We start from the raw sequence: 15897 nt of genomic DNA, 5'->3' as shown, positions 1-15897 counted from the left end.
GAGACACAGGCAGAGGGAGAAGCAGGCTCTTCACAGAGGGTCTGACCTGGGACTCGATCCAGGGTCTCCAGGATCACGTCCTGGGCTGAAGGTGGCTCTAAACCACTGAGCCACCGGGCTGCCCTATCTTTCTATTCTTGAGGAAGTATAAACAGCCACACTTTGGGGTGCTTGAGTGGCTCAGTCGGTTAAGTGGCTGACCCCTGGTTTCAGCTCAGGTCATGATCTCAGGGTCTCGATAGGGCCACACTCCTTGCTCAGTGGGGAGTCTGGTTTTCACCCTCTCTCTTTGTTCCTCCCGTTGCTCATTCTCTATCTCTCTCTCTAATAAATAAATGAATATTTTTAAAAAGCCAACTGTAGTTCCATTTAACTAATATGTTTTTGACTTTCTGCTATATGTCAGATTCTCTGCTGTGTGCTACAGGAAGATGATTAATTCAACAAAAATTTTTGAGCACCAACTGTAAAGCACAGAGAATACACAGTCAAATAAGACATGGTGTCCAATCCAGAGGGACTTCAATTTTTTAATTTAATTTTTTTATTTAAATTTAATTTGCCAACATATAGTATAATACCCAGTGCTTATCTCATCATGTGCCCTACTTAATGCTTGTCACCCAGTTACCCTTGCCCCTCACCCACCTCCCTTTCTGCAACTCTTTGTTTTTTTCCCAGAATTAGGAATCTCTCATGGTTTGTCTAGAGGAACTTCAATCCAATGGAGGAAATGGACAAGTAAGTTGGCAACTTCATAGTGTGAAGAGTGCCATATTAGAGGTGAGTACTGAGTGTTTTGAGAATGTGAAGGAGGCGCAAATACATCAGAGTAGTGAGCAGGGATGGCTTCTGCAAGATGATGTTTAACCTGAGTTTTTTTTTTTTTAAGATTTTATTTATTTATTCATGAAGGATACAGAGAGACAGAGAGGCAGAGACATAGAGGGAGAAGCAGGCTCCATGCAGGGAGCCTGTTGTGGGACTCAATCCTGGGACTCCAGGATCATGCCCTGAGCCAAAGGCAGACGCTCAACTGCTGAACCACCCAGGCATCCCATTAACCTGAGTTTTGAAGGATAAGTTGGAGTTAGTTAGACACAGATAGGAAGGACATCACAGATACATATTGAGAATTTGAGAATGACAAATAGTGTGGTCTGGCTCTGTGGTGAGACATGAGGTTATAAAGACAGGCAGGAACCAAATCATAAAAGGCTTTCCATGCCTAGATAAAGAGGCTCAGCTTTCCCCTGAAAGACTTGGAAGGATTTGAAGACATACGTGTCATTAGTTTACCAAGATCACACGGTAGACTGAATGATGCCCTGCTTCTTGGCAATATGTTCACATCCTAATCCCCAGAATCTGTGAATGTGTTATCTCATATGGCAAAAAGGGACTCTGCAGATGTGATGAAGTTAAGGATCTTGAGATAGGGAGACTATCCTGCATTATCTCGGTGCATGTAATCACGAGTCCTTATGAGAGAGGCTGTGGAGATAGAGTGAAGATGTGAGGAGGAAGGTCAGAGGAGAGAGAATCTATGGTGTTGGCTTTGAAAAATGGATAAAAGGGCCATAATCTCACAAATGTAGACTTCGAGAAGCTGCGAAAGGTAAGGAAAGGAGTTCTCTGCTAGAGCCTCCAAAAGGAACATAGTCCTGCAGACATGTTACAGACATCTGACCTCCAGGACTTTAAGATACTAAATCTGCGTTGCTTTAAGCCACAATATGTGTAGTAATTTGTTATAGCAGCAGTAAGACATTAATGCAGGCTCTCTTGGCAGCTGTGCAGAAAATGAATTGAAAGAAGCTGGTCAAGGAGGATCCATGGAAACTAGCTAGTATGCTGCAAGAGGCAGTTTAGCATAGTGGCTAAGTGCAAAGGCTTTGGCAAGATGGCCTTTACTTCTCAGTTTTGTAATTTAGTGCAAATTTACTTCTTTTAAAACTTCAATTCTCATTTGTAAAAGATAATAGTATTTTTTTCATAGGGTTTTCATGAGGATTAAATACAAAATAGCATATTACGTATAATGCCTAGCACAGAGTAAGTGTTCAATAACAGTTATTATGAAATGATTATGCTAATTTATTTATTTAAGTAGTCTGTACCCCTAACATGGGGCTCAAACTCATAACTCCAAGATCAAGAGTCATGTGTTCTACTGACTGAGCCAGCCAGGTCCCTCTAAATGATTACAGTAATTAAGAAGAGAAGAGAGAATAAGGAGAGAGTAGGAAAGTCTCCAAAGAAGGTAGAAATGTATTCCCTTCTAAGCACAGAGGGAGGAGTTAATTCTGCTAGGCCAAAGGCACTGTTTTTGCTGAAAAGAGACAAATGAAGAAAATAATGAGTGCAGATGGGTGCTCAACCACTGTAGGTTAATGAGTGAATAGACGGGGAGATAATGGTGTGATCCAGACATTGGCAAATTAGATGTAGTTGAAGAATAGGTGTACAGAGGATAGAAGAGTGAACGAATTAGCCTAGATCCCCTGCATCTTAAAGAGTGAATGTCACTTACAAAGGAATCAACAAATGTCTACTGAAAGAACGATAAGAAATTGTCATCAGGGACACCTGGGTGGTTCAGTGGTTGAGCATCTGCCTTAAGCCCTGGACCTGGGTATGGTCCTGGAGTCCTGGGATCGAGTCCCACATCGGGCTCCTTGCATGAAGCCTTTCTCTCTGTGTGTCTCTCATGAATAAATAAATAAATCTTTTTTTTTAAAGGAAATTGTCATCAAAACATGGGTTGTCCCCAAAAGAATCTGATTGGAGTCACTATCATCAGAAATTATAGATGTATATAGAACAACCCTCTGAGAGCTATAGCTCTTGGCTTTATGCTGAAGGCAGGATGCTGGAGCTTCAATGCAATGGCAAAGAGACTTCTCTCAATGTTACACTGACAGGCTACTAATATCACAAGCTGGGATCTCATCTCCAATAACAAGTATGCCACATCTACTGTAGGAAGTCTTCTTGGAGTTAAAAGAACATTGGAGACAGAAATGAATATTGACAAATCTCTTGCAATTTAAAAAATAATTAGAAAAATAAGATAGTAGATTTCCAGAATTTCTGATTTGAGAGGTAAGGCAAGTATTACTGATTCAAAATCTAGTCAAAACCCTCTAGGTTTTGAGGGGCACCTGGGCAGCTCAATCAGTTAAGCATCCTGACTCTTGACTTCCGCTCAGGTGATGATCTCAGGCTTGTGAGATAGAGCTCTGCATTGGGCTCTGTGCTGGGTGTGGAGCTTGTTCAAGATTTTCTCTCTCCCTCTTTCTCTGTTCCTCCTCCTCTCTCTAAAATAAATAAAATAACTTCTTCCTTAGAAAAAAGCAACAACAAAAAACCCTCTAGGTTTTGAAAAATGTATAATGACATGTATCTACCATTATAGTATCATACAGAATAATTTCACTGCCCTAAAAATCCTCTGTACTCCATTTATATATCCCTCCCTCCCCTAACCCTTGGCAATCATGGATCTTTTTGCTGTCTCCATAGTTTCATCTTTTCTGGAATGTCATATAGTTGGAATCATATAGTGTGCAGCCTTTCCAGATTGGCTTCTTTCACTTAGTAATATGCATTTAAGATTCTTCTATGTCTTTTCATGGCTCAATAGCTCATTACTTTTCAGTGAAGAATAATATTCCATTGCCTAGGTGTACCAAGTTTATCAAAGGCTAGGGTTTTGAATCATCCATATGGATATTGGAATCATAGTAGATGGATACTATGAGTGAAGTTGAAGGGACAACTCTTGCCACTTGGCAAATGAGTGAATGAAGAAAAATGGCTAAGATGAAAAGGAGAAGAGAATGACAGAGCAGGTAGGTATAGACTCAAAATAAATTTTCTTTTCCTTAAATGAAGGTGAAGTCTTATGATTTGGGAGAGGCGGTGGGATGGGAAAAAATGCTGATACTCCCCCCACCAACACCTACTGCATGTGAGGAGAGGAAGATGCAAAATGAGAGACAAGGTCCTTGGTGAAATGTTGGATAGCAGTTAAAATGAGGAGGAAGAGAGTGTTCCATAAAGGGGTTGAGAATGAAGCTCAGTGGAAAGTATGGCACAGAGAACAGTAGTAGGAGTAGTTTGTAGAGAAAGCAGAGAGCCAAATACAAATAAACACTAATGCAACAGAAGTGAGGTAATTGTTGATGGTGATGGTTTTGAGAGAACTCTTGTGTCATGATGTTTCTGTGCTGATCCAGGGACTTTAAATGATGCCAATTCTAGACTACATCTACTGTTTGTGGGCCCATCAGCAATTTGCAACTTTTCCCTAGGGTTCCAAACTGAATTTTGGTGATAAGGGTCTTTTGTTTGTTGTTGTGCCTTATCTAAATTTAACCTTAAGACAAATGGGAGGCATGTTTAAACCTGGATTCGGATGGAATGCCTTGAACCAGTGGTTCTCAACCTGGTTGTACATTGGTATGGGTATGATCATCTGGGAGTACTTATTTTATTTTTTATTTATTTTATTTTTTGGAGGGGAATATCTTTTTAAAAACCCAACATCACCCCTCCCTAACTGAATCAGTATTTCTGGAAGTAGGACAGGGCATCAGTTTTTTAAGTTCTTTAAGGTGATACAAAAGTGCAGCCAATGTTGAGAACCATTGCCTTCATACAACTTACAGCTTATAAAACATAAAACAGTAAGACAAAGGCATAAAAGAAGGACAAAGTGCTATATAAATTCCTGGAAAAGAGAGATCAGAGCCACTGAAAGGACTTGGAAGATTTTATGAAGGTCATGACACTTGAGATGAAGGATTTAAAAAAAAACATATTCAGGCACTGAATGAACAATCTTTAATTATCAGGTGAAGCAAGAGTATGGAGTTTAGAAAATATTGGACCTGTTATAGCCACTGGTTCCCCTTCTATATAAGGTACTTGTAAGAGCAAAGGGAAAGAAAAATCTGGAACAGACTGAATTCTAGATAATGGGGAGCCATTGAAAGTTTTGATACACTGAAAAAAGTTTTGATACACTGAGAGACCCATTTAGAGTTTTGGATAGAAATGGCATATTGACATGTCTAGAGGCAATGTACAAAATGAAATAAAGAGTCTGGGGTAGCCCTGGTGGCCTAGTGGTTTGGCGTTGTCTTCAGCCCAGGGTGTGATCCTGGAGACCAAGGATCGAGTCCCATGTCAGGCTCCCTGCATGGAGCCTGCTTCTCCTTCTGCCTGTGTCTCTGCCTCTCTCTCTTTCTGTGTCTGTCATGAATAAATAAATAAAATCTTTAAAAAAAAAAGAGTCTGAAAGTGAGGCACCAGTTATGAGGTTTTTGCAGTATTTAGTTTTAAGGTGGAGAGGGAATGGAAAGCAGGGGAGGAATGGAAGAACATGACATACCTGGTGTCTTTATGACTAGGCAACATGGATGTGGAGAATAATGAAGAAGAGTCAAAGATGATCAGAGAATTTTAACTACAGGAGTGCTGTCGTTAACAAGGTAGAGATGTCAGGACTCCGACTGATTTGATAGGAAGGTAAGTTTTAGTTTAATGTCCAAGTAGGAAATGCTTGAAAGACCTGTAGATGGAGCTATTTCACAAACAAGTGGGAATAAAGGCTAGGAGATCAAAAGAAGGCTTGAAACTAGAGACAGATTTAAATTCGGCTTGGTGCTAATAGTGGAAGCTATAGGAGCAGAAAGATTTATTAATTCTGCTAGTTTTTTTTTATTCTGCTAGTTTTGCTGGTGAGTAGCAGGACCTCAATGAACGCATTTTATTGCTGATGTTGAAAAGGAAAGCAGAGTTGTCTAGACAACCAACACTTTGGAAAAGAGTTGATGGAGGACCCACAGAATGGGAAGAGGAGGAAACCCAGGACTCTTCAGAGTCTTGGTAACCTAAGGCAGAAAAGTTAAGGATGGGGTGGCCCACTGTGTACTTAAGAAAAAAAAAATCTTTAGAGTTGGCCGCTAGGTGATCCTTAACATGTAAGCTTCATGAGGGTAGATTTGTTAGAAGACTGCCTGTTAGGCACCTGGGTGGCTCAGTGATTGAATGTCTGCCTTTAGCTCAGGTCATGATCCTGGAGCCCCAGAATCGAGTCCCACATCGGGCTCCCTGCATGGAGCCTGCTTCTCCCTCTGTCTATGTCTCTACCTTTCTCTCTGTGTCTCTCATGAAAAAATAAAATCTTAAAAAAAAAAAAAAAAAAGACTGCCTGTCACATTATGGTCAGTAATTAAGTATTAAACAAATGCATTCTTGAGATTTCAGACATTTCTAGAAGACTATAGAAGGCAGAAGCCAAATCTTAACAAATAGAGTTGCCACTCTCCCAGAAGGAACCACATTATATTTCTTGTCTATTTTTCATAGGTAGTCAGAGTGACTTTTAATTGTGTGTGTGTGTGTGTGTGTGTGTGTTAAGTAGGCTTTATGCCCAATGTGGGGCTTGAACTCGAGATCAAGAATTGCATGTTCTATGGACTGAGCCAGTCAGGCATCCGCAGAGTGACCTTTTATTTTATTTTTTATTTTTTTAAGATGTTATTTGAGAGAGAGAGAGAGAGAGAGAGAGAGCATGTGCTGCACACATGTGAGCAAGAGGAGGGGCAGAGAGAAAGGGAGAGAGAATCTTAAGCAGACTCTGTGCTGAACATATAGCCCAACATGGGGCTTGATCCCCTGACCCCAAAATCATGACCTGAGTGGAAACCAAGAATCAGACACTTAACTGACTGTGCCACCCAGACACCCCAAGAGTGACCTCTTAAAAAATAAATCAGACCATGCCACTTTCCTGCTTAAAGAGCTTCGATGGCTTCCTGCTGAACTTAGGACCAAACCAAACCACATTGCCTGAGGTGGCCACCCCTGCACAAGCCGGCCTACATTTTCAACTGTATACCGCTTTCCCTCTCACACACAGCAGTCACCTCCTTGAACCTGAAGTTCTTACCTGTCCCTTTTATGCCTTGACCGTGTGCATCTTGTCCCCGCATTAGGGCATGTGCATGTGGGTCCCTTCAGCTAGAATATACGGTCCCAGCTTTTTACTTGTTAACTCACTTCTCATTCTGCAGGTCTGTTCACATGTTATCACCTCCCCAGAGATCACTCCTGAGTACTTGGTTTAAAGTAGTCCTTCCCTCAAGCCCCACTGCCCTCGCATGACCTTGGTTTAGTTCCTTGCTAGGACTTCCCAGTCTGGAAGGATCTTGTTTCTTTACGCTTGTCTGTCCCCTCCCCTTGGAATACAAGCTATATAAGGAGGGATAAAATGCAAATGGCAGGGGGAGCAACTGATGAATAAAAAAGCTCAGGAAACACAAAAGGACATGGGATCTAGAGTCCCAGGAAGGAATGAAGTACTACTCTTGCTTTCTCCAAAACGAGAGCAAGGAAGAAAGACAAGAGGGGATCTGGGGTACTAGACCTGGGTACCCAGATGAGGGGATCTGGGGTACTACGCATTATGCAAGCTGATGAATTCTTTTCCCATCAGCCTTCAATTACATGGTTAAAGTGGTTGTAGGAATTGCAGCAAACTACTTGATTTTAACCTGTCAGCTGGCTCTGTGAGGTATGCTGTGTATATGGGGTGGAGGACATCCTTTTCTAGATTCTTTTATCCTTGGGTCTACTGAGCTTAGCAAGAGAATCACTGGCTCATATCATATACGTAAAAAGGTCTTCATAGATGTTGTTATTATTATTGGACTTCGTGCATAATTCTAAAGGAGGTACACTCTGTCTGAAGCACCAGGAAGCAACATTTGGGTGGAGGCCCACAATGTCCATAACAGGGCTTCAGCATTCTTTCTGAGAGACAGCAAACTCAGATTTACACTGTGTATGTTCTGCCACCCGCCATGGGCTTTAGAAATGATTAAGCATTACATTCACACAATCTGGCCGTGAAAGATTATAATAATGTTATTATAGCCTCATCTAATGTTGAAAGGTAGAAATAAGATTTGCTCCAGACTAAACAGGAAGTCAGTAATAAAATTATAGCCCCTGGCTAGCCCAGGCTTTCTGACTGTGCATACATTACATCCTTTATACACTCTAAAGCTTACGCTGACAACTATCAGCAACACTACTGACATTCTTTTTTTTTTTTTTTTTTTAGGATTTATCTATTTATTTGAGAAAGAGAGAGAGACAGAGTGTGTGTGTGTGGGGGGGGGCAGGAGGGGAGGGGCAGAGGACGAGGGAGAGAGAAACCCAAGCAGACTCCTTGCTGAGTCTGATGGGGGGCTGGATCTCATGACCCTTTGGATTGTAACATGAGTTGAAACCAAGAGTCAGACACTTAACCAACTGAGCCACCCAGGTGCACTCACTATTGGCATTCTTTTCAAGTCTTCACCTCTCCCGTCATTCCCACCCTAATGTAGACAACCAGGCTTAGGGGCATTACACGTCATGGGACAGGCAAAGCAGATGAGGAAAATATTAAATATGAGTATTTATAACTACCCAGTGTTTGGGATTGCAGGTTTCCTTTGCACTGCTGGGAAATGCTGGGGAGGCTGTGAGAAGGGTTGGCAGTGGGTAGGAAGCTGCACAGTGCAAATGAAGAGCAGGATGGGCTGCCTGACTTAGGGGTGGGGGAGAGCCACGGTGAAGATCTGGGCAGCTGCCACAGAGAATGGGGACAGTTAATGGATTTGTAATGAGTCAGGCTGTACTAGGCCCATGGAAAACTTTCATAAAAGATAAACATTACTTGCCTCCAAAATATTTACAGTTGGCAGTATGCTTTTTTCCACTCTTCTCTTTTTTCAATTTGTCGTTTTGAAATCGGCCTTGTGGTGAGTAGCTTGAGCTGGCTGAATGAGGCACATTTCAGAAAAGTCCGTGTCCAGTGAGAGTCAGGGGATGGCCTGACTGGAGTACTGGACCTTCAGCTCTTCCCACAATTAATCCTTGGCTCCTGAGAATGTAGATAAATTGGGAGCCAACGAATTTTCAGGAGTTAGGAAAGGCTTGGTGAACAAGCGGTGGGTAAGAACTATGGGTGTGGTTGGATAGGAGGGTGCTCTCAGCACCCTGCTCCCTTGTCTAGAAGAAGATCACTAACCAGTTCAGGTATAGCTCAGCTAAATTCCCATAAAGCTCTCCTTGCCCATTCCTCTCTAGTAGCTCGAGGAGCCTATGCTTTGTCCAGAACACAGAGGCCCTTCTGAACCTCCCCCCTTTTAATAACAGTCCTGTCTCTATTTAATTTTTCTTTTTCTTTTTAAAGATTTTATTTATTTATTCATGAGAGACACAGAGAGGCAGAGACATAGGCAGATGGAGAAGTAAGCTCCCTGTGGGGAGCCTGCTGGGAGACCCGATTTGGGGGACTCTGGAATCACCACCTGAGCCAAAGGCAGATGCTCAACCCCTGAGCTGCCCAGGTGCCCCTATATTAAATGTTTTTTTCTAATTAAAAAATATATATTTAAAATATTTTTAAGTCATCATTACCTCCAACCTGGGGCTCGAACTCACAACCCTGACATCAAGAGTCACAGGATCCACTGACTTGGCGAGTTGGATGCCCCCCACTTCCATACTTCAAAAGACTCCTATGATAAGCTTCTTCCATCTGCAGAGAAACTCAGGCTGGAGGGGGACGCCTGGGTGGCTCAGCGGTTGAGCACCTGCCTTTGGCTCAGGTGGTGATCCCAGGATCCAGGATCCAGGATCCAGTCCCATATCGGGGTCCTTGCATGGAGCCTGCTTCTCACTCTGCCTATGTCTCTGCCCCTACTCCTCTCTCTCATAAATAATAAAATAAAGTAAAATAAAATAAAATAAAATAAAATAAAATAAAATAAAATAAGCTCAGGCTGGAAAGAAGCTCAAATAAACCCCAATCCGGCTTGGATTACAGCCCGTTACATGCAATTACGTATCAACCACTCTGTAGTCACACAAATACGCACAAATCAAGATCCGGAACGTGGCTATGGATAAGTTGATGCACCTAATATTCACATAGTCCTTCATATTAAGGCTCCATCACTTGCAGGGCTCATTGATGTGTATCGGGCATCTTTCTAGGCTCACGCGTCTCCATCACTATACCACTCTTTAGGTAGGACAGTCCCAGCGTTGGGAGATCCTGGGATTCTCTTATTAGGTCATGGCTTGTACGAAGGGGAAGGGTACGTGGCCTTGGAGGCTCAGGGGCCCACACGCCCACCACCATAATCGTCACTGCCAATGTCAGGGGCTCTTTTTTTCTGACTTTTTTTTTTTTAAAGATTTTATTATATTTATTCATGAGAGACAGAGAGAGAGAGAGAGAGAGAGAGAGAGAGAGAGGGAGGCAGAGACGCAGGCAGAGAGAGAAGCAGGCTCCGTGCCGGGAGCCCGACGTGGGACTCGATCCCGGGTCTCCAGGATCAGGCCCTGGGCTGCAGGCGGCGCTAAACCGCTGAGCCACCCGGGCTGGCCCTTTTCGGACATTTCAATGAGACTTTCGCATTAGTCCCTTCGCAGGCCGGCTCAGTGACCGAGCGTCTTTGGTCGCGCTTGGAGACACAGGAGGCTTCTCTGTCTCCAAAGTCTCAGCGCAGGGAGGCGCGGGGAGAGAAGCAGCACAAGTTCGCGGCGAGCCCAGCACCGCGCAGGTGCCCGAGCCGAGGGCGCTCAGAGCACAGTTCGATCGGGGGGGGGACTCGCGCGGACGCGGGTGCTGGGGGGAGCCCGAGGTGCCCGCGACCCCGCGACCCCGGCGACCCCGCGCTCCGCACCTCGCGCCGCCTCCGCCGCCCGGAGCCCCGCGCAGGCGCACAGCGGCCCCGCCCCCCGCCCCCCGCTCCCCGCCCCCCCGCCCGAGGGGCCGGCCCGGCTGCCATCTTGCCGCGCGAGGGAGCCGCCGCTCGCCGGTCCGCTGCGGGGTCGCGCTCCCCCCACCGCCGCCTGCCCGGGCCCCGACTCCGGGCCATGAACTGACCCGCCGCCGCCCGCCTCCCCGCAGCGGCGCGCTCCGGTGCCCCCCGACCCCCCCGCGGGACGGAACGCGGCGCCCGGGCAGCCGGCCTCCCCGGCGGCCGCGATGCCGAACGTGCAGCTGCCGCCCAAGGAGAGCAACCTCTTCAAGCGCATCTTGGTGAGTGGCCGAGGCCGCGCGGCCCACCCGGGGCGCCGGCGCCTGCGCGGGCTGCGCTCGCCCGGGCTCCGGGCTTTGTTTACCTCCGCGCCCCGCGCCCCGGCTCCCCGCCGCCGCCCGCCCCGCGCTCCCTCCGCGCCGCCCCGCGCCCCCCCGCGCCCCGGCTCCCCGCCGCGGCCCGCCCCGCGTCCCCCGCACGCCTCCTCCGCGCTCCGGCTCCCCGCCTCGGCCCGCTCCGCGCCCCTTCCGCAACCCCCCGCGCCTCCTCTGCGCCCCTTCCGGGCCCCTTTTGCGCCCCGCGCCCCCTCCGCGCCCTGCGCCCCCTCCGCGCCCCGAGCCCCCTCTGCGCTCCCTCTGCTCCCCCTCCGGGCCCCTTTGCGCCCCGCGCCCCCTCCGCGCCCCGAGCCCCCCTCTGCGCTCCCTCTGCTCCCCCTCCGGGCCCCTTCTGCGCCCGCGCCCCCTCCGCGCCCTCTCCGCGCCCCGGGGGGAGGGGAGGCCTCCGCGGGGAGCGACCCCCCCATCCTCCCTCCTGTTTCTTTTCCTCCTCGGCCGGCTGTTCATTGACTGCCTGGTGCTGCTGCTTGTTCACCCGCTGCACAGCGCGCGCCCGTACCCGCCGAAGATGGGACGATGCTACGGCGGAGTGGGGGCTCCGATCGCTTCCGGGGATGGGGGACACTTAGACCCGCGCAGAGGCCAAGCCTCCCGTGTAGGGGAGAAAGTGTTGCAGGTTTCGGGTGTTAACCGCACTTGCCAGCTCTTTAGGGAGCGAGTGGAGTGGCTTGGAACTCGCCTTTTTTCCGAGTTACGAAGCGGTGCACAGCTCTTGGATGGCGCCGAGCTCGTCGGGCCCTGACTGTGCAAACTGGCGCGCGGGCTGGCTGATTTTACCCCTGCAGGGAGCCTGGACTTTGTTTCCAAGCAGAAACCTGAAAAATGACCCGGGAGAGATGACCGCTGCCCGGCTCCTGAGTTTTCCGTAGGTCGTGTGCCAGTGTCCTCGCCCCCTCCCCCCCCACGGTGCCTTCCCCTTATATACCGGGTTCTTTTTCTTCCAGGGAGGAGAGGCACACGCAGCACGCTTTGGCTTTTCTCAGGATGCCCCTTGCAAAAAATGTAAATTTTTAAACTGATACAGCCCCTACTGTCTTTTCCAAGTCTGTCATTTCATCCGAAAATAAGCGTTTAGATTTTAGGAGTGGATTTATTATTTAGAGCTGATGTTGGTTATACGACTGTATATTTACCTTTACCATAAATAATATACTATGTTTAGAGTAGTTTTAAGTAAAAAAAAAAAAGAAAAAAGTAGTTTTAAGTGTTATCAATGGTAGGTAAGAATTCATAGCAGCTGTTCCGTTTCAAGCCAATAGAAGCTTCACGCTTCTTCGAAATGTTAAAAATACATAGTAGTTGGGAGTAACATTTCAAGTCTTAATTTTTTTTTTATTTTTTTTTCAAGTCTTAATTTTATATGGTACTTAGTGTTGAGCAAATAATGAGAGACAAGGGGAAAAAATTTTTTTTAAAGATTTCATTTATTTATTCGTGAGAGACACAGAGAGCGAGAGAGAGGCAGAGACACAGAAGGAGAAGCAGGCTCCATACAGGGAGCCTGATGTGGGACTCGATCCTGGGTCTGTTTATGGACTTTGTTTATTTATTAGATTTTATTTTATTTTATTTTTTAATTTTTATTTATTTATGATAGGCACACAGTGAGAGAGAGAGAGAGGCAGAGACACAGGCAGAGGGAGAAGCAGGCTCCATGCAGGGAGCCCGACATGGGACTCCATCCCGGGTCACCAGGATCATACCTCGGGCTGAAGACAACACCAAACCACTAGGCCACCAGGGCTGCCCCCCAAAAACCAAATTCTTATTAAAGCATTGTGGCATATTGCTTCATTGGGCTTTGTATGTATTTTTCATTATTTTAGTTTTGTTTTTTCCATACCCTTATTTTTTCACACAGTGATTTGAAGAGGTGAAGTTTTTGCCCCTTTCAGATTCATCCATAAATTGTGGGTTGGGTTTAAGTACATTTGACGTTATACCTAAAAGATGATAGAACACTGATTTTCACTCTATATGGATATTTTCTAGTTCAAATCGTCTTATCAGTAAATTATAAAAAACAATTACATGATTTATTATACTCTAGTCACAAAAAATTACAGTGCTGGTGAGTTAACTTTATCCCTAAATAAATTGGAAAATTCTAAACATGTTCTTCTCTGGGTATGTAATATTTGTTACAAGGTTACATGAATTCAGGAGGGTGCTGCGAAAGTGAATGATTTTAGCATCTCACAATTGCAATAAATGTGGGTAGAGTTTTGCTACAACAACTTTCTGACAGTATCTTTATTAAAATTATTTTTCAAGTTTGGTTGGTGGCTCAAAGTGCTTTGCCACCAACAGTAATTTTTTTTTTTTTTTTAGGTTTTATTTTATTTTACTTGAGAGAGAGCGAGCTTGCTTATGGGTGTGCAGGGGAAGGGAAGGGGCAGAGGTAGAGGGAGAAGGAGACTCCCTGCTGAGCAGGGAGCCTGACTCTCCTGGCTCCTTCCCAGGACCCTGAGATCCTGACCTGAGCTGAAGGCAGACAATTAACCAACTGAGCAACCTGGCCGTCTCCCCAAACAATAAATTTTAAAAAATTAATTATGAATGTACTTAAACACATCCATACAAATTGAGTAGCTAGTTTGTTACATGTTCTGCACAGCTTATACATGCCTGTCTTATTCCCCAAACTGGCCATTAGCATTAGGTTTTGTTGAACTGTGGAGCTACTCCATGCTTAAAAGAAAGCATGTAATAAACTAGCAACTAAATTTGCAAAAGAGGGATCCCTGGCTGGCGCAGCAGTTTAGCACCTGCCTTTGGCCCAGGGCACGATCCTGGAGACCCGGGATCGAATCCCACGTCGGGCTCCCAGTGCATGGAGCCTGCTTCTCCCTCTGCCTATGTCTCTGCCTCTCTCTCTCTCTCTCTCTCTCTGTGTGTGTGTGACTATTATAAATAAATAAAAATTAAAAAAAAATTTGCAAAAGAGCAAATGAAACAATCAAACTCAGGAATGGTAAATGTCTAAGTGTCTAGGATTCTAGTTGAAACTAGAATCTGTCCTTCATATTAAATATATATTCATTACTGAACTTAATGCTTTTCTTTCATTTGTGTTCTTGGATGCTAGGGACAAAGTACCTGGGTTGAATTATGGCTCTGACACTAGCTCTGTAAACTCAGTAACTGTGCCTCATTGTCTCCATCTGAAATGGGGATAACCTGTATTTCATAGGCTTTCCTGGGATTTAAATAAGGATTAAATGAATGATGCCTGACACTAATAAATGCTTACAATAAGCATTAACTAGTATTATCACTGTTATTGGTAGTATGAGTATTAGTATTTCCAGATCACTTGGTAAGTCAGAAAAAAAACCATAATATTTCTCTTCTTATACTATTTGCCAGCAGTATTTTTTGCTTGTATTTTTCTTGTCATTTGTCAGATGAACTCCTTTTGTCAAACTTAGATTATTTTTTATTTTTATTTTAAATATTTTTTGGGATAGGTGATATATTTGGATGGTTCAAAATTCAGATTTCTCTCCCATCCTTGTGTCTCAGCTACTAGGTTCCCTTCCCCAGATGCAATCAAGAAGCCTCAAATTAAACAGCTTTTTCTTTTTTAAAAAAGATTTTATTTATTCATGAGAGACATAAAGAGAGGGAGAGACACAGGCAGAGGGAGAAGCGGGCTCCCTGCAGGGACTCGATCCCAGGACCCCGGGATCATGCTCTGAGCCAAAGCCAGATGTTCCACCACTGAGCTACCCAGGTGCCCCTAAATAGTTTTTTTTATGAACACTCTTCTAATTCTCTCCTCCACATATCATCTCTGCTGCAAAGATTAACCACTTCCTCCTTCTTTGCTGGTACTGTTTTGCTTTGAACCTAGTAGACTGTTTTTTGAGCAGTTCTAATTTGTGTTGACCTTGAGGATGTAGCAGCATGTAAAATAGTCTGTTCTCATGGAGCTCATATAGTATGGTAAGGAAGATAGACACTAAAATAAGCATTCAAATAAGAAAGTCATGGAGTGATAATGCTGTGTAGAAAATGGAGTAATATGATAGAGAATATGTGTGGGAAGTAGTGGGAGGCTGGCAGTATTAGATAGAGGGTCAGGCAGGTGACCCGTGAAGCTGGTAAGAAAGATCTGAGGAAGAACATTTCAAGTAGATGGAGCACATGTGCAGAGGCCCTGAGGTGGGCACAAACTTAGTATGTTGAGTACTAGGTAGAAAACCCATGGCAACATAAGTAGAAGGTAAATGGAAAATGAGGAGATATTCTTGTGATCAGTGGCTGCGGCGGACAGGTGTTGATTCCTTAGTCTGACTGGTGGTGTTTACGAAGAAAGGTGTTGTTCACACTTGTATCAGCCTAATGATAGATCATGGTCTTTGGCATCAGACCAGAGTTTGCAAGGAGGCTTAGCCATTTATAAATAAATTTTAATCTACATCCATGGGGAGAATACCTATGAGATAACACAAGCTTTGTCTGCACATATAAGTAGTTACTCATTTGTGTTGTGTATGTATGCGTGCGCCTTGGTTCGTTCGTTCCTTCCTTCCTTTTTTTTTTTTTTTAAATATTTATTTATTTATTTATGAGAGAGAGACAGAGAGGCAGAGACACAGGCAGATGGAGAAGCAGGCTCCATGCTGGGAGCCCGACACGGGACTTGATCCTGGGACTCCAGG

The 15897-nt window shown here is 45.0% G+C and overlaps 1 protein-coding gene across 5 annotated transcripts in view; it reads left to right on the top strand.

Annotated features, from left to right (window-relative positions):
• Nucleotides 1–15897, top strand: part of NAA16 (N-alpha-acetyltransferase 16, NatA auxiliary subunit) — an 82913-nt gene that overhangs the window by 7775 nt on the left and 59241 nt on the right. For 2 of the 5 annotated variants that reach the window (XM_038569651.1, XM_038569650.1), the window contains exon 1: nt 682–783. The exons of 1 other annotated variant lie outside the window; for it this stretch is intronic. In XM_038569651.1, coding sequence (XP_038425579.1) covers nt 697–783 — 87 coding nt within the window. In that variant the 5' untranslated portion in view covers nt 682–696. Of the gene's footprint in view, nt 1–681; nt 784–10995; nt 11117–15897 lie in introns of those variants that run through there. 2 more of the 5 variants (XM_038569652.1, XM_038569653.1) reach the window with 1 other exon arrangement.

This window comes from Canis lupus, chromosome 22 (assembly GCF_011100685.1).
Source record: "Canis lupus familiaris isolate Mischka breed German Shepherd chromosome 22, alternate assembly UU_Cfam_GSD_1.0, whole genome shotgun sequence".
Taxonomy (NCBI): Eukaryota; Metazoa; Chordata; class Mammalia; order Carnivora; family Canidae; genus Canis; species Canis lupus.
This window is presented reverse-complemented; position numbering and strand designations above follow the sequence as displayed.